The 19,841-nt window shown below is 41.4% G+C and overlaps 1 protein-coding gene across 13 annotated transcripts in view; it reads right to left on the bottom strand.

Moving 5' to 3' along the window:
• Window positions 1-19,841, bottom strand: part of LOC144506416 (dystrophin-like) — a 1,861,003-nt gene that overhangs the window by 839,001 nt on the left and 1,002,161 nt on the right. For all 13 annotated transcript variants that reach the window (XM_078232507.1, XM_078232503.1, XM_078232508.1 and 10 more), the window contains 3 exons: window positions 11,845-11,982; window positions 7,759-7,911; window positions 5,189-5,371 (listed from right to left, as the gene is read on the bottom strand). In XM_078232507.1, coding sequence (XP_078088633.1) covers window positions 5,189-5,371; window positions 7,759-7,911; window positions 11,845-11,982 — 474 coding nt within the window. The remainder of the gene's footprint in view (window positions 1-5,188; window positions 5,372-7,758; window positions 7,912-11,844; window positions 11,983-19,841) is intronic.

Below are 19,841 nucleotides of genomic sequence, written 5' to 3'. Positions count from 1 at the left end.
ACCCTACTAATGCTCCTGACACTAAGGGGCATTTAGCATGGTCAATCAACCTAACCTGTACAGCTTTGGAGTGTGGGAGGAAAGCCAGGGCACCCAGAGGAAACTCATACAGACACGGGGAGGACATGCAAACTACACACAGACAGTCATCTGAGGCTGAAATTGAACCCGGGTCTCTGGCACTGTGAGGCAGCAGTGCTAACCACTGTGTGACCATGCCACCTTTTGTTATTCTTTTGTCAATATTTCTGGTTTCTAAAATCTATCCAATTTTCTGACCTATCACTAATCTTCATAGTATTGTATGCCTTTTCTTTCAATATAAGACTATATTAACTTCCTTAATTAGCCATAGATGGTGCATCCTTCTCAAAGTCCTTCTTTCTCAATGGAATATATTTTAGCTAAGAGTCACACATATTTCCTTAAATGTCTGCCAGTGCTTCTCTATTGTCCTAACTTTTAACCTATTTTCTCAGTTAACTTTAGCTAACTCTGTCCACATAGAAAATTACTGTGCAGAAGAGGCCATTCGGCCCATTGAGTCAGCGCCAAATCTCTGATAGAATATCTTACCCATGCCCTATCCCTGTAACCCAACACATTTATCATGGCTAATCTATCTTGCCTACACATCTTGGGACACTAAGGGGCAATTTGGCATGGCCAATCCACCTAGCCTGCACACTTTGGACTGTGGGAGGAAACTGGAGTAGAGGAGGAAACCCATGCAGACACGGGGAGAACATGCAAACTCTACACAGTCGCCCAAGGCTGGAATGGAAGCCAGGTCCCTGGTGCTGTGAGGCAGCAGTGCTAACCACTGTGCCACCATGCCTCCCTGTTACCATATTCTGGTACCATACTTATCAATGTGTGCAATCAATGGCTCCCTCCAATTTTGGGAATTCCACTATCCTGGTAAACCATGCACCTGGTTGACATGGATGTCAGAAAAACGCTCCCTGAAATCCCTGGGGGCCAGAGTCTTCTTTAGAGAGCCCTCCTTCTCCTCCACTCTCAGCACAGAGTTTCCCTTCTCTGCAGCTTATGGTCCACCTCCCTGTCATGTTGCAGACTAAGAGAGACTGAGACCACAGCCCCCTAATTCTAGTGGACTTTCTGATGGCAGGTAGAAAGTTTCTCCCTGTCAGGGTGCAGCAATATTGTTTCCAAAATCCATCAAATCATCAAAACATGTCCAGGATCACAACATAGTATTGAGACATTCGTGTACCTTTAAGAAAGTTATAAATAGAAATCCTGATCTCTGGAGCTCCCACAGCTTCAGTGCTTCTCATTGCTGCTGAGCTGCCCACCAGATTTTCTTTTATTGCTCCATAACTGGCTTAAAAGGGGGTCCTCAGGTACATTGAGATTAGTTTTATGACCCTGCATTGTTAGGACGAAAACTGGTTGGCAGGTCAGGTGACGGGAGCCCTTTCATTTTCAGTTTTTAGTTAGTTTTTAGAAGGGACAAGCTGAAAAGAAGTGTTTCTTTCCCTGTTTTATTTGGAAATTCTGCTGTTTATCCGAAAACAAAGTCTTGTCTTTCTGAAGGCGAGAATCTGCTGTTGTTGGTTTGCCTAGAGTCTCCTTGGTGTTCTGGGAAGCTGTTCTGATTTCAAACTGTTCTGAGTCTATCAAGAGAACTGCAGAATTCATCCAAAAGCATATGTGAGCATTAGTCTTTGCTGTGTTGAACCTGGTTAAAGTGTTGTTTATGGGATGGTTTTGATTGGAACATCTTAGATATATATTTGTTGAGGGTCATATATTATTGTTGTTGTTTTGTTTTTGTTTGTAATTGATAAAAATTCTTGCTAATTTTTTTACTATACGGGCTAACTATATTCTTAATTAAACTTTGTATGATAAATTGTGGTCATTTGAATCATACCTGAAGTGAAACATATCATGTTCCTCCTAGCAGATTCCAATGGTGCCCGATCCGTGGGAGCCACGCTTGGAATCCCGCCCCAGAGCCGGATTTCCAGTGTCAGTTCCGTGCCGGAAATTGGACTGAAGTCTCCGGGCCTGCTAGCATCTCCCCCCACCCCGCCAAAGTGGTTCACTCCAGCGGGGATTACTATAGCTCCCCACTTTTGGGGAGCTGATGGCTCGACCCTGCTGGAGCGAAGCGGGGCAATCGGGGCCCCCAGAAGACCAGGTGGCAGTGTTAGTGCCACCTGGGCATTGGCACCCTGGCAAAGGGGCAAAGTGCCAATGCCCAGGGGGAACTTAGGCACTGCCCACCAGTTAAGGGGCAGTGCCAACGGGACAGGGCCTAATGGGGAGCAGGGCTTCTGAGAGTGATTGGTGGGGGTCCTGTGGTCCTGCTACCAGTATGTATTTTGGGATTGAGCAGAGGGAGGGATCAGGGCTGGACATCAGGGGGAGGTGCAGGAGACTGGGGCTGGTGGGGGGGTTGAGGCTGGCCCGAGAATGCATGGAGGAGCCCAGTGATCAGGCCCTGGGGGGGGCAGTGGGCCGGTGTTGCGGGGGTTGTGGGGTTGGCCAGCGATCGATCTGACCAGCAATGGGGAGGCTGGCAGACAGGGGCCACTGTGCATGCGCCGATCTCAGCGCTGACAGACTGGTGCATGCGTATTGGCACGCTCAGTGCTATGCTGCCGGCCTCCTGGGCAGGAATTGGCCCGCCTCCTGGTTTCTGCATTGAATCATGCTATTGCTCTCTGCATTGCACAGAGTGTGGGAAATTCTTCTTTGAACTCCCACTGAAAAAAAGTGTGATTTCAACCAGTTTTCACGCAAATTCAACAGTCAGAATCTTTTTGGGGAGAATTCCACTCACAATGTTTACTGATGTCTGGATGGGTTCCTGAGAAATCCATGGGATATATCTTGGTTGCATTTGCCATTGATTGTGCGGTGTAGTGTGTTCAACCACAGTTTGCTTGTTAATTCTCATTTACCTTATAGGAATGCCGAATGACAGAGCATAAGTTAGATATTGTAAATTGTATTTTTATCTTTCTGACCTTGCATAGGAAAGTTTAGTTGTTTGTTCAAAAACCATGAAATCTCATGGCTTTATTCTCTTAGCAAGTATCTAGGCTCTCAAACATTATCCAATTTAAAGAGTAAGTAATTTGTCTCTAATCAGATCGTAAGAAAAACACAGGGGTCTGATTCAGAATCATAATTTTTACAACCACATAAACTGAAGATATAACAGCCCACATGGACCTAACACATTGGTTGTAAGTAATCCTGGATGTCTCAATCCAGGTGTTTTTCCAGAATCTGATGGAATTAAAGTAACCTTTATTTATTTAAGCTATATTTAGATTTATATTTAATAACAGTACTCAAAATAAACATCAATATATTACTGAAGCTGCTCAGTCCACAGAAGTCCCTGGTCAGCATAAAATAATTTGCTCTATGATAACAACAAAAGAATCAACAAACAAATGGATTCTAGTGTGGGATACGTATTTTTATAAAAATATCAAAGTAACTAATTGGTTATTTTTAACATCACATGTATGAAGACATATTCAATCTAACTGAAGTTACCAAGCCACACTTGTGGTACAAAGTTAAGATGAGGAACATAACATTAAATTAAGTTTCTTCTTCGAAAGACATTGACCCAAGTTGTGTAAAATTCAACAGGCCTCACCAAAAACTCCCAGTGTTGGTATGATATTCAATGTGGAGGGCATCACACTCTGTTTGATCTCCATACTCATGCATCTTGCATAGCCTACTTTAGAATAAACTTAATGCAGCTGTTTAATTACGTGTTTCTAAGTCTGTTGTCAACAAGATTATTGAGATATATCCAAGGGCAAGTGTGAATGACAAGAAGAGAAATTCAGCATCATTTTGCAAAATTGTTCAGGTGTAAAGCAAAGGTTGTGGAGACCAATTTGCATTGCAATCTCCATGTTCAATCTCTTCCAGAAGTACACCAGATGCCAGATTGGAAGTAGCCACCCACCTTTTGGTGTGCAGTATGCCTGCCTGAACCTGGACTGAGGCACCCGCACTCAAGCTGTGAAATGAATCACCTTAACAAATCATCTCTGTCCATTTAATTAAGTGTTTCTAAGTCTCGTGTCAACAAGATTATTGAGGTATATCTAAGGGCAAGTTTGAAATACATTCACTTCATATGACAATGAGGATTCTACATTTATCCCCTGAGGTAACACTATCTCATGATTAGATACTGGGTACAGCCATGCTCCTCAACACAAGTTGCCTGGATTACCACAGGAGTTATGGCACCACCATACCAGAGTGGACCTGAACTTGTGCTCAAATGCTTAATTTATCTATTCAAATTGCGTTCGGATTCAAAATATCAATATTTGACTTAATTCTGGGTGAAGAACCAGTGAAAAAAATACAATCTCTGATTTCCAATGATATATATGGTTAAAATTTCTTAAACTTTGAATATCAAATTCTTAGAATGCATAAACATTGCTAACTGAAATGTCACATAAACATAACCTGTGCTTGCTGCCGGGAAAGTCAAAGAGAACATGAAAAGGTGAATCAGACATTATGTTCCCCTGTATTTAGAGAGATATGACATGCAAAGTAAGAAATCTGTACCAAATGTGTTTTTATTGTGAGCTCAGCTAAAGGATGAAGGACACCACAAAGGAAAGGAAAATTGAGTAGGAAAAGTCAACAAATATATCATTTTATAAACCTGCGGATTATAGAAATATGTCAACATGAAGGAAAATTTCAACAGTTTCATATCAACAGCAATTTCTATATTCTGAAAAATAACCACTGATACCACTTTTTTTAAAAAAGTTGCATGGAATGAACCCTTCACATGGTTGGTTCTTAAGTGAGTAACTGAATGCTGCATCAACTCAGTCTTTAAACATGCTGCTCAGATGTTATGAGGGGATGAGGCAAACTAAAAAAAATATGTATTTTACCTCTGTATTGATCAAAAACTTGTCAATCATATACTTCAGCTTTAGAATAGTTAGGTTTTGCAGTCCCTGAATATATTGGGTTAGGAAAAAAATAATTTTGCAAAGATGGAGCATCTGATAAACTCTCAAAGTTGTATTTGTTTTCAAAACAAACACAACGCAACCGTTAAAAAAATGAATCTTTCTCTTTATGCTAGTGTCCATCTTAGCAAACACTGCAAGCAAATGCTTAAAGCTTGCTTTGGAAAACTCACAATTTGCGGATAGTTCAACCTGCGATGTTGAACAAATTTGCTCTCAATGTCACTCCAGCGTTTGTTGAGCTGGATCAGCTTCAGCTCCAATGCTTTAGCTGCTCCTCTCTTTGACAGGCTCTGCGCTTGCCTGCACACTGCATTCAGGTCTCCTCTCTTCTCTTCCAGTTCAGCATCCATCTCCTAATGAGTAAAACCATAGGGCTCCAATGCAGTTAGCTAGCTATTGTCTCAACTTGTTGAAGACTAAGCAATGAAACTGAAATAAAACATGTTTAACTTCCTTATTTCAGGTTCATATTCTGACACGAGCACACCATAATTTTATCGTATAACTAGCTAAAAAGGCAATGCCCAAAATAGCATGAAACTTCTTTTTTTGAGAGGCTCGCCCCTGCCACAAATAGCATTGCAGAGTATTATCCAAGTGGTCAATCCTCAGGGGCAAATCTAAACTTGGGTGCTTTATCTGGAAAAATTGGATGTTTTAAATAACTAAAGCAGTATAGACCAGATTCAGTTTCCGCTTATAAATACAAGTGATAGGATTATTCTTCTCTCAACTAGCTGCATGGGGGTGGGGCATTGCAAACCTCAATGTGGCTATCAAAGAAATAAATAACTGCTTCCTTTGCTTGAAGTCCAGCATTGGCATATCTGAGCTCCTTAAGTAAGCTTTTGTTAGCTCAAATTTCAGTCAGTGGTGTAGTGACAGAATTTATTGCTGACTTTAAAGAAAGTTGCCCACAAAAATGTAGTGATCTCTGTGATGTGGGTTCCCCCCTTTCCTGATAGCAGTTTGAATTTGACAGTAAGTTAAGGAGACCTCTCGGCATCCAGCATCAGTGATGTCATTAAACAGGCCTAGCACATTAAAGTATTCTCAAAATCTGAATGTTTCACTTTAATTAAAATTTAATGGACAGTTAAATAAATGATCAGGATAAACACATGAGAATAAGGTAGAAGTTGAAATATCATAAATAAATGTATTTTAAAAAAGATTTTCAAAAATGTGTTTTCTTCTTTTAATTTGACTTTCCACAAATATAAAATTAGGTTTTCAAGGGCCATTGAAGCTATGCAGTGGTAATTGTGGTAACTATGAACTTAATGTACTGTTAAAAACTCAGTTACACCTCATGCGACAAGGTGTAATATTTCCCAAAGTGTTCTTACATTACGGTTAGTGACTTAAAGACCAAGCTTTTATCAGTTCAGTGATTTCAATTTGAATAGAGTCTGCAGAGATTTCAAAAGCACGGTCTACGGGAAAGCATAGAAACCGTGACAGCTACTTCTGGATTTGTCTAGGTGCAGATTCTAGTAGCTGCTGCCAGTTTTCAGGCAGTAATGACAGCGAACACTGACAGTTTTGCTCTTATTAACATGACAATCTGTGGGCCATCAGTTTGCTTCAGTTGAAGCCAACTTTAGTGGTTCTTGACTGGGAACTGCCAGTCCAAATGTAACTGTAGAATATTACAAAATACATTGCTTTCAAAATTACTAGTCTGGATAATGATATTAAAATTAGTAATAATAATCTTTTCAAAATTTAGAGCCCTTGCACCATAAAAATCATGGTCTTATAGGAGTTAAGGTTTCCTTGGAGCTGAAATAATGTTTGAATCTAATAAATAGCTCCCTAAAGCATAAACTTGACACATTTCTTTCTCTCAGCTAACCTGCTATTGTGAAGTTTTAATTATTTTTCCTCATTATAAAAGATATCTTATATTTTTACCTTCAAATTTTCTGAATGATTGTCAATCGACATGACAAAGGAAGTGAAGAAGCGAAATAAAATAATGGATCATAAAAAAAGTGATTCTGCCATGTATAAATAAATCCACAGAGATGTGGCAATGACAGTGGTGAAATATGCTCTGAGCAAATAAGTGATAGAGAGAGCACAGTGGTAAGGCATACTTATATTCAGACAGTACAAGGATTTTGAAACTGTCCCTTAACCATTACTCGTTTAAAGACAAAAATCAATCTGTTTCCTGTAATAAATAATCAATTAAACAATTCATAAAGATTCAAATTACATTAGTCACCACACATGAGACAAGTAATTCTGATCCATCCTATTACTGTCACTCAGGAAATATCTATTCCAAGTTCTATGTGGGTTGTAAGATACAACTAGTGGCAAATTATACATCCCAAAAGTATTTCTATTGGGAACTATAATGTTATTAAATTAAAAAATCAGTTAACTTCCTCCTTCAAATCCTTCACCCCCTAGAACTTTTATTAATATCCACACTTAAGAGATTCAGCAGTATTACCATAAATTTAAATTATAAGGAACAGCAAATTCATAGACACTGGGGAAAAAAATTATAAAATAAATTTAGGTCCCTGTTTCAGTAGGATATGGGCTCCCATCAAAAATGCAGTAGATAATGATTAAACCATCTGGCTAGAAAAAGCACACTCAGAAGTTGAGGCACACCGTAAAAGAATGTCACCTGTATCCACATCTTTAGTTACAAATATATTTTCCTAGGTTATAAAAAAAGAGAAATGCAAACACCTGCTTTTTTTTAAAAGAATGTTACCTTCATCTTCTGGTCATCTTTGGGTTCTGGGAGACTGGCTAACCTTTTCTCAATGTCATCCAACCACTGCAAAAGGTTGTCGGCCTGCTTCTTGTACTGATACCAATGTGGAGAAATCTCCAACGCCTTTTTCCTCCTAATAGATCTTAAATCCTGTTTAAAATGCCAATGATTATTGTTTGATAGCCACCACATAATAAAAGCACAATACATCAAAAACACACATCCTAAGTCCATACCTTTCTATTCGCTCTTTGTTTCATTCTGAAGATTTTGTTAAAAACCTAATTGTTATCTGAAAGAAAGTTAACAGCTCAGGTTGACAATATTTCATCAACCCGACTTTCACAAAAAGTCGTCAACCTGATGCACTAAGCAGGATTTTCCTTCAGGCTTCAGGTCCCTGATATCTGGGCCCATTGTGGGTCCTGAGCTTATGCTTACTGGAAGTCAGACCAGTACAGCTATTTTCCTGGAGGCAGCCTCCTGATTGGGCACCTCTGCACTCACATCCTATTCTATGGTTCTATTAAGGAAGATGTGCGGACTCCCAATGCCATCAACCCAATCACAGGTGCAGTAGCTCTACAGCCTTCGTAGCTCCAACAAGAGAATTGGAGTGCTGCTGAGGCAGGTGGAGATTGCAAAGGACACCTCAAAATGGGGGCTCCCTCGAAGCACTAAAAATATTTTTTTGGCAAGAGGGGGGAAGGCTGCATCGATTGGAGAGAAATCCCTCTACTGAGATTAGCCAGGCGTCCTTTGATCCCTATGACCCTCTTTTTGGGGAATGGAACCGGTCTCTGATGGTACACTGGTCTGTTGCAAGGGCACCACCTACATTAAAAACTGATAATGTGGGGGGGGGGGGGGGGGGGGGAGGCGTGTGCCTGTGTGTTGGGGAGGGGTGAGGTGGTGAGTGTTGCACTACACTACGGGAAAGTGCTGGCAGGACTGGGAGGTCTCCCCCAATTGGGGCCTAATTTATGGCAATTGGCTGCCACCCTCAGAGGTACGGATAGCTGATTCACATCACTGCCAGAAAACTTCCCCGGAAGTGAGAATGCACAGTGCGGGCCACCCCAATATCTCCACCATTCTCCACCCATACCGCACGCCCCTCCCCGCCCCACCCAACCCCTGCCTCAACCTGCCACTTCCAAATTGTCACCAAGAGACTGGAAAAATTCTGCCTGTTAACTTTGCTTGTTTCCCAAGCTGCTGTCTTTGTACTTTGCTGGCCGTGCTGTTACCAAAATAAGTTTCTCTGTTGAGATGATTGCTGAAGAAGCTTGAGCTTGAAAGTGACAGATGGGAAAATCATGGGCAAAGTGCCTGCTATTTTCTCTTATCTTCTGCCAAAAGGTAAGATCCCAACTGGCAGTGCAATCTCATAAAAGGATTCACTTTATGCCAGCCTTAGATGCGGAAAATCAAGCATTTCCATTTCGGCAACCTAATCACAAATCCACTCATCCCACATGACAGGAAGGAAAGCATCCAGTTTCAGAGCATTCAGGGGTGCTAAAGAAATGTAGATGGGGAATGAATCCTCAACATAAGGCCCATCTCCATTTTTACAGGGGTATTCAAGTATCCTGCCACAAATATGTGGACCATTCAATTAACATATTTAAACTGACTCTCATGCTTAATTTTGGAACCCACTTAAATTTCACTGCTAATTCTGCACAAGTTACCCAGGGGTCAGGAATACTGGTGGCAAAATGGAGGCAGGAGCTGCTGCTTTCACAACCTAAGAGCCTTGCCAACACTTTGTGAGCCAGCAGCCCAACAACAACAAAAACAGAAAATGCTGGAAAATCTCAGCAGATCTGACAGCATCTGTGGGGAGAGAAATGTTTCGAGTCTGGATCATCCTTCGTCAGAACTCTGATGAAGGGTCATCCAGACTCAAAACATTGGCTCTATTCTCTCCCCACAGATGCTGTCAGACTTGCTGAGATTTTCCAGCATTTTCTGTTTTTGTTTCAGATTCCAGCATCCGCAGTATTTTGCTTTTAGCCCATCAACAAAGTCAGAATGTTTTCTCAAGGATTATCGATTGCTTTCCTTCCTGATCCTGGGCTGTCATTTCTCCCATTTGTCTTCTCTCTCTCTCTCCCACAGCAGCAAACATTCCCCCACCCCACACACACACACACACACACTCAATCCTGGCCTCATCACCTTCTCACAGTCACTGTCTCTTTCTCTCCTCCCCAAATCCCTGGCCAATACCCCAACCCATACCCAATCCTGCTCTCTCTACCTTCTCCCTATTGCTGTCTCTCTTCCTTGTCCCTATTGCCAAGGACTTTGTGAAGGGCCCTGCCAGTGGTCTCCTTCCACTAGTATTCTCTTTTGGTCACTCGCCAGTCTGTCCATTTGGCCAGATGTTGGATGGAAAATGGAACCATTAAATGCTAATGATGTCCTGCTGTCAAGTTTGTGACACAGCAATATTCTGGAGACCATTGTGTGTATGTGTGTGTGTATGTGTGTGTGTGTGTGTGGGGGGGGGGGGCATTATTGATGGGGGGTGGCTTTACTGTAATGCATCCTGAGCTACTTAGAAATCAGAAAGACTAATTCAATTCCATATTCAAGAATGATCCTAGTCATGGATGGTATTGGCAGTCATGTCTGTGCCCATCTTCTGTCTGTAAATACCACAAAAGGAAAGGGGCAACATCTTCCTTTCAGGAGTTATCCTTTATCTTCCCCTTTTATCAACTGACATCTGCTGAGCACTGAGGTCGCTTCATTCCGTCATTTGATTGAGTGGCTACATGCTTCCAATGAAAAGCCAGTTGTACTTGTGGAATCCAGCAACACAATAGCACATTATTAACAGGTAACAAATGTTAAGAAAGAGTTGGCCCTCTTACAACCAAGAAAAGCAAACTGGATGACTCTGTGGATGTCATCAGCACTAGTCTGTAAAAACCTGGAAGGGTAAAAATAGAAGGCTATGATAATCTTGATGGCTACCTGCAGTGCCATCTAGTTTGCAAATATCTTGAAATCATTCTGCCACAAATGGCACGACATCCTGGCTCAGCCACAGCCTCCACTGCCCCGGTGCTATATCCTAGGATGGTATACCCAATGGTACTAAATTTTGGTGCAACTCATCGAAGTACATACCAGGGATGGGATATAGTCTTCTGTATTCTTGTGAAAATGGTTAATGATTAAATCAGCTGCTTCCTGCACAGCTCCAAGGTCCAAATTGTCAGGACCATGTTACGTAAAAGTTGAACATTATTGCTCCTTCTGGGCAATCATAATGTTATTAATAAGGTTAAGTACTTTTTCACCCACTTTGTGTGCTTGAACAGAAAAACCCTTTCAAGCAACACGGGCGAGATTCTTCGGCCTCCCAGCTGCATGCTTCCCGACAGTGGGAACTGGCATGTTGTTTGCTAGCAGCGGGATTCTCTGGTCCCACCGCTGTCAATGGAAATTCCCATTGATGTCACCTCACACCGATGGGAAGCCCGCAGGCAGGGGTGTGCTGCCGGCCAGGCCGGCGTGAACTGCTGGAGAATTCTGACCCACATTTTGGAAAACAGAACAATCTGAAAACTTACACATATTAAACCACATCCCTGCTTTTGTTATCACCTTCCTCTCCATTATCCTCAAAGTAAGCTGTATATAATGGACCATACCTATATGTTATGAACCTAATACCAGTGAGTAACACAGTGTTAATTATTTTGATGATCAAACTGCATATACTATGCATTCTTAATTCATCCCCTCAAAACCTAACCTTTATATTCAGTCTCATCTTCAGGACTTATAGAGAAAAAAATCATTTGGAGAATTAGCCACATAATATCTCACTTGATATTTTAGACATTAGCAGCAGATAAATCATCTTGAAAGGTCATCCGCAGCGATTTTTGATGGCCCAACAAATTATCCAATTCCAGCAGAAACATTCCAACAGTATATGATTGGAGATAAATAAGCACACCAATTTACCAAAAGAAAAAACCATGCTTAATTCTTAGTTTTCCGAGGGATCCCAGTATTGCTGAAGTTGTTGATTTAGGTATTGCTGACTGATCATACCTTGAGAATATTAAATTTAGCTTGCAGCATCTGTTGTTTCATTCTAATTTCTTCTCGCTTTTTCTCATTTGTGACACTCTGTTGCAAAGTGTCTCCCATCTTTGCCAGTTCATTCATTCTCCTCTCATCATCTTCACTCTGCAATATTAATGAGAATCACATGGAACAAACAGATTACACTTTGGAAACTGCAACATATAAACTTCTGCATTGCTAACTTTTAATTTGCTACCTTCCAGTCTCAGTTGCAGCACTTGCCCCCTGCTGCAAAGGAGTTTGTAGCAGCTACTTGATCAGTCTGCAGTATCAGCCCATAAAATCATCAGTCACCCCCTTAACCCGTTTGAACCAGTACTGAGCAACCATTTGAACTTTCCCTTGTGTTAATAATAAATATAGTTCTCACAAGTAATAGTCAGTTCCAATTTGAAGAACAATTCAAGAAGGATGAGGGCATGGCTGGAACATTTATTATTGTGTGGTGCTGTCATTTACAAGTTGATTGAAATTGTGATCCGAGGCAGTGATATTAATAGTAATGGAATAAATCCATCATAGTAAAATATATATTTTAAATCAAGGAGAGAATTTTGTGGCAGGGCGAGTTAGAATTTGGCCCTTTCATTCAAGGCTGTGAATCTAGCACGACTGATGGGTTAAATATGCCCCTTTCTGGCAGCTATGTGAAATGAGTTTGGACAACCAAACGTCACTTCGTGAGGGTAACTGAATAAAGTAAAAGTTTTTAGACATTAACTCAAGTTTTAGATTAAAAAGCTTTTCTTGCACAAAACAGTGACAAAACATTCTGTAAAGGAGTGCCACTTGATAAAAAAAATGGCAATTTTTGATTTTTTTGGAAATTTCTCAACAAAGGTGATAAATATGTTAAAACATCAGATCACATGATGCAATTGCATTAAAGTTATTGTAAAATGCAATAACTTGAAAATTATCATTACTAAACTTTGGAGGCAAAATTGTTCTTATTGATAACTTTAGTAAAATTAACTCTTTGCAGCCTAGGGCAAAAGAACTGAACTCCAAAGGCGAGATGAGAGTGATGGCCCTTGACATCAAGGTGGCATTTGACCTAACGTGGCATCATAGAGTCCAAGCAAAATTGAAGTCAATGGGAACGAAGGAGGAAATCTCTCTACAGGTTGGAGGCACACCGAGCACAAAGGAAGATGGCTGTGATTGCTGGAAGTCAAATATCTCAGTCCTGGGTCAATGCTGCAAGAGTTCCACAGGGTAGTGTACTCAGACCAGCCAATTTTAGCTGTTTCATCAATGACTTTCCCATCATCATAAGGTCAGAATTTGGATGTTTGTGGATGATTGTACAGTGTACAGCACCATTCGTGACTCCTCAGAGACTGAAACAGTCTGTGTCAATATGCAGTGATCTGGAACAGCCACTCCAGTACTGTAATACCAATCAATACTGCCATTCTCCTCTCCCTGCCACCCCACCTCCCCCCACCACCCTCCCATTCCTCTCCTGAACAGCTTGTACCAAAGAATATTTAATGCCCAGGCCTGCCCTGCTTTGAGCCAGGTCTCTGTTATAGCAGTAATATCATAATTCCATTTGTCCATTTGTGCCTAGAGTTCACCGATCTTATTAACTACATTCCAAGCATTCACATACATGAATGTTAACCTTGATTTAGGCTTTTTTAAAATTTTCCCCCTCACTCTGATCCCATCGAATGTCTTACTATTGCCTACTCTAATCCTATGGACCTCTCCAAATATTGACATTGATGCTGCTCTGATATATTTTCATTAACAGTTAATACTTCTCTACTTCCCACTACCAGTTTTTCTGCTCTCCCCTCTGAAAATTCCTTCAGGTTCCCATCCCCCTGCCAGTCTCATTTAAACTTTGCCTAACAACAATAGCAAACCTCTCCATGAGGACATTAGTCCCAGTCCTGTAACCCATCCTTCTTGTTAAAGTCCCACCTGCCCCAGAACTGATTCCAAAGTCTCAGAAATATTTAGCTAGCCCTCCTCCTCAATTTCTCCAGTCATATGTTAAACTGCTCAACCTTCCTATTCTTATGTTCACTAGCACATGGCACTGGGAGTAACCCTGAGAATACTGCTCGAGGTCCCACTTTTTAATTCCCTTCCTAACTCCCTATAATCTGCTTTCAGGACCTCAGCTTGTTTCGTATCTACGTCATTGGTACCAATGTGGACTACGACCTCTGGCTGTTCACTTTCCCCCAAATGAATGTTAATCTAAACGGCAGTTGCTCTGTGAGATTATAGAATTATACAGCACGGAAGAGGCCCTTTGGCCATTGAGTCTGCACCAATACATTAGAAACATTGAACTCCCACTTAATTCCATCTGCCAGTACTTGGCCCATAGCCCTGAATGTTATGATGTGCCATGTACTCGTTCAGGTACTTTTTAAAGGATGCGAGGCAACCCGCCTCTACCACTCTCCCAGGCAGCGCATTCCAGACCATCATCACCCTCTGGTAAAAAGGTTTTTCCTCACATCCCCCCTAAACCCCCTGCCCCTCACCTTGAACCTATGTCCCCTCGTGACTGACCCTTCAACTAAGGGGAACAGCTGCACCTTATCCACTCTGTCCATGTCTCTCATAATCTTGTACACCTCTATCAAGTCCCCCCTCATTCTTCTCTACTCCAATGAAATCAAACCAAGCCGACGCAACACCTCTCTTCATAACTTAAATGTTCCATCCCAGGCAGCATCCTGGTGAATCTCTTCTGCACCCCTTCCAGTGTAATCACATCCTTCCGATAATGTGGCAACCAGAACTGCACACAGTACTCTCGCTCTGGCCTCACCAAAGTTCTATACAACTCCAACATGACTTCCCTGCTTTTGTAATTTATGCCTTGATTGATAAATGCAAGTGTCCCATATACCTTTTTCACCACCCTACTAACATGCCCTACCGCTTTCAGAGGTCTATGGACAAACACGCCAAGGTCCCTTTGTTCCACAGAACTTTCTAGTGTCCTACCATTCATTGAATACTTCCTTATCAAATTACTCCTTCCAAAATGTATCACCTCACATTTTTCAGGGTTAAATTCCATCTGCCACTTTTCTGCCCATTTGACCATTCCATCTATATCTTCTTATAACCCAAGTCACTCCGCCTCACTGTTAACCACCCATCCAATCTTTGTGTCATCTGCAAACTTACTAATCCTACCGCCCCCCCCCCCCCCCCCCCCCCGCCCGTCCCCCGTCCCCCACCCCCACACACATAGTCATCAATGTCATTTATATAAATAACAAATAATAGGGGGCCCAACACAAATCCCTATGGCAGGTCACTGGACACTGGCTTCCAGTCACTAAAGGAGCCTTCTGTCATCACCCTCTGTCTCCCTCTGAATTCATTTTATCAAATTAACCTGTATCCCACGTGAATCTACATTTTTCTTTTTACAAGTCTCCCATGTGGAACCTTGTCAAAGGCTTTGCTGAAATCCATATAAACCACATCGACTGCACAATCCTTGTCTACACACCTGGTCAACTCCTCAAAAAAATTCAATCAAATTTGTTAGGCATGACCTCCCTCTGATGAAGCCATGCTGACTATCCCTGATCAAGTTTTGCCTCCCCAAGTGGAGATAGATGATCTCCTTCAGAAGTTTCTCTATTCTAATTTCCCTACCACGGACGTGAAACTCACTGGTCTGTAGTTCCCTGGTTTATCTCTTCTTAAATAGCGGTACTATATTAGCTGTTCTCCAGTCATCTGGCACTTCCCCCGTGGCCAGAGAGAAATCAAAAATTTGGGTCAACGCCCCTGCAATCTCTTCCCTCGCCTCCCACAGCAGCCTAGGGCACAATTCTTCTGGACCTGGAGATTTATCCTCTTTTAAGGCTGCCAACACCTCTAATACCTTGTCTTTCCCTATGTCAATTTGTTCAAGAACCTCACACTCTCTCTCCCTGAATTCCATACGATCATCCTCATTGTCTTGGGTGAAGATGGTTGTGAAGATCCTTAGCCCTGGCAGAAGGGAGGCAACGTACCATCCTGGAGTCACATCTACAGCTGTAGAAATGCCTTTCTACTCCCCTAACAATGGAATCCGCTACCAATATAACACTTCCATTCTTTCTCCTCCTGTCCCGTGCAGTTGAACCACTCGTTGTGCCATGAACTTGATTCGTTTTTACAGTCCCTGAGGAACTATATTGCTCACTAGTTTCCAGCCAGAAGTGCGGGATGGATGATCCAGCTCAGCCTCCTCCTGAGATCTCCCAGCATCACAGATGCCAGTCTTTAGCCAGTTCAATTCACTCCACATAATTTCAAGAATCAGCTCAAGGCACTGGATACTGCAAACGCTTGGGACCCTGAAAGTATTCCAGCAATTGTATTAAAGTCTAGTGATCCAGAACTAGCTATTTCCCTAGTCAAGCTATTTAGTGCACCTAAAGTTCTGGCATCTACCTGGCAATGTGAAATATTGCCTAGGTATGTCCTGTGTGCAGGGCAAAGTCAACCTGGGCAATTACTATCACTTAGCTCCTGCTCTTATGACAGCCTTGATCAAAACATGAGCAAAACAGCTGAACTCAAGAGGTGAGGTGAGAGTGATTACCCTTAACATCAAGGTAGCATTTGACTGAGCGTGGCATCCAGGAGCCTGAGCAAAGTTGGTGTCAATAGCAATAAGGAAAATCAGGGCAATAGGAAAACTCTCCACCAGTTGGAGAGTCATACCAAGTATAAAGGCAGGAGGCTGTGGTTGTGGAAGGTGAATCATCTTGGCCCTGGGGTATCACTGCAGAAGTTCCTCAGGGTAGTGATTAGGCCCATACATCTTCAGCTGCTTCATCAATGACCTTCCCACCATCATAAGTTCAGAAGTGGGTACGATGATTGCACAATATTCAGACCATTCACGACTCCTCAGATATTGTCCATAAAGAGCAAGATCTAGACCATATTCAGGCTTGGGCACATAAGATTCGCACCACATAAGTGCCAGCCAATGACCATCTCCAGCGAGAGAGAATCTAAATATCTTCCCTTGACATTCAATGACATTCCCATCATGTGGAGATGCCGGTGTTGGACTGGGATGGGCATAGTAAGAGGTCTCACAACACCAGGTTAAAGTCCAACAGGTTTATTTGGAATCGCGAGTTTTCGGAGCCCTGCCCATTCATCAGGTGAGTGAGTGACACGCCTGATGAAGGAACAGCACTCCGAAAGCTCATGATTTCAAATAAACCTGTTGAATTTTAACCTGGTGTTGCGAGACTTCTTACTATTTCCATCACTGAATCCCCCACTATCAACATCCTGGGCATGACCATTGATCAGAAACTGAACTGAACCTGCCATATAAATGCTCTGGCGACTAAATCAGGTCAGAGACTGCAGAAAGTAACTCACATCCTGATTCCCCAAAGCCTGTCTACCATCTACATGGCATAAGTCAGTAGTGTAATGGAATACTCTCCACTTGCCTGGATGAATGTACCTCCAACAAAGCTTAAGATGCTCGAAGCAAAACAAAACAAAGCATTCCACTTGATTGGCACCCTTCCACTACCTTCAGCGTTCACTCCCTCCACCACCGACGCACAGTGGCAGTAGTATGTACCATCTACAAGATGCATTTCAGTAACTCACCAAGGCTTCTTCAATTGCACCTTCCAAGTCCACCAGCTTTAATACCTAGTTTTCCTGCAAGCCACACTGCATCCTTATTGGAATATATCACCATTCCTCCACTGTCACTGGGACAAAATACTGAAACTCCCTTGCTAATAGCATTATGGGTGCACTGTACCACATGGACTGCAGTGGTTCAAGAAGGTGGCTCCACTACCTTAAAGGAAAATTAGGGATGAGTAATAAATGTTGGCCTAGGCAGAGATGCTCACATCCTGTGCATGAGTAAATAAAATACTTTTCTATTATGAAGTGACATGGGAGGAGAAAACAATGACTAAATATAATCCTTTTCACTGAAATGTTTAAATTATAGTCTACACAAGGTTAAAGTAAATTATGTAGTTTGTTCTGTGTTAGCCGAATAAGCACAGTAATTGAACCAAACTCTGGCATTAATGAAATATTGCCTTTTTTATGCAGTCTGCAATTACCCAAAGGTCTTGGGCCTCATCACACTTTGCAAAAGATGCTGTTGAACATCCCAAGTTTCTACTTAGCTATGACAAATAGTTATTTGCCATTCTAAGACCTTTCGCTTTTGCAGAGCTCATCAATATTTTGCTAGATTTTACTCTATTAGTTCCCAAACATATATTTGCTCATGAATCAAGTGTTACATTTTTTTCAAACATATAGCTTTTACCATATTTGTGAACCCACAATGATCATCATTAAATAAAATTCTTCTAGATTTTTTCCTTCTGTGTACCCTCTAATTGTTTTGTTCTTTTTTTCTTTGTGTTTTTATCCAGTTTCTTTACCAATTTTCTTTCTTATTTCTCCAATAGCATGGATAAAAGCATGGAGTGAACTATTAAGTCCCTTGAGCCTGTTTGACACACTATTGTATTTTATCTAATCTGTATCTTGACTCCATTCATCCACTTTGGTTCCATAACAATTACTAATCTTGCCAACACAAGCAATCAAACTCAGTTTTCAAACTTTTAATTGACCTAACTTCAACAGCTTTTTGGGGGAAAGGGTTCTAAATTTCCACTAACCACTATGTGGAAAAATGCTGACATGACCTCTGAATGGTCTAGATCTACTTTTAAGGCTTAATCCCTTTGTTCTGGACTCCAACACCAGAACGAATACTAAACATCTAGATCAAATCATCCTTTAATCTTTTATACACAAATAATACAAGCATGCTCAGTGTGATTTACCCTTACGTTCCATCCCCAGCATTATTCAGGTAATATTCTAAGAGAAACTGTTCTCTCCTTACGTAACTTGAAAAGTGCCAGATAGAGTTAAAGAATGAGACTTTAGTTGCTAGAAAAATGCTATCTATCTTATCTTTTTTTACAAATATAATTTGACATGTGACTATTTCCAACATCTTAGATCAATAGTTGTTCTACAGAAGCACCCTGATACAAGATAATGTCAATGAGTCAGTGGTCTTTTTTTAAAAATGTGTGTGTTACATGATCTGCAATTAGTTAAAACCAAGAAAAATATAAAAGACTGCAAGCATTTAGAAGTGTGGATCAATGAATAGAGTGACATCTGGTGTTATGGATTTATCTCAGGATTTGTTGGCTTTTTATTCTAGAAGAGATCTCGCTGGAGGCAACGGTCTCTTGTCCAAAAACGTTTATTTATATGCTAACTATTAACAAAGGCTAAATAAGACCAAGCCATAGTTGGAGCTACTCCCTGAGATGCTCCACAGTGATCTCCTCTCAGTGAGTGACACCACTGTGAAAATGTTCCTTAGCACATGCTCAGTGGCTATTAGAGTTAACATTTTACATAAGAAACTTCATTTTTGATAAAGGTAAATTTGAACAGAGATTTACAATTTTAAGAGAAATAATATCCACATTTCAGAAATGAAAGCTGCTTTTAAAAAAATGTATTTTAAGAACAAGATTTGTTTGGGAAACAAATTTGATAGAATTTTTTGAGGAGGTAACTAAGTGTGTTGATGAAGGTAGGGCAGTTGATGTCATATACATGGATTTTAGTAAGGCGTTTGATAAGGTCCCCCATGATCGGCTTATGATTAAAGTAAGGAGGTGTGGGATAGAGGGAAAGTTGGCCGATTGGATAGGTAACTGGCTATCTGATCAAAGACAGAGGGTGGTGGTGGATGGAAAATGTTCGGACTGGAAGCAGGTTGCTAGCGGAGTGCCACAGGAATCAGTGCTTGGTCCTCTGCTATTTGTGATTTTTATTAATGACTAAGAGGAGGGAGCTGAAGGGTGGATCAGTAAATTTGCTGATGGCACCAAATTGGTGGAGTAGTGGATGAGGTGGAGGGCTGTTGCAGACTGCAA

The sequence above is a fragment of the Mustelus asterias genome, chromosome 17 (assembly GCF_964213995.1).
Source record: "Mustelus asterias chromosome 17, sMusAst1.hap1.1, whole genome shotgun sequence".
Taxonomy (NCBI): Eukaryota; Metazoa; Chordata; class Chondrichthyes; order Carcharhiniformes; family Triakidae; genus Mustelus; species Mustelus asterias.
This window is presented reverse-complemented; position numbering and strand designations above follow the sequence as displayed.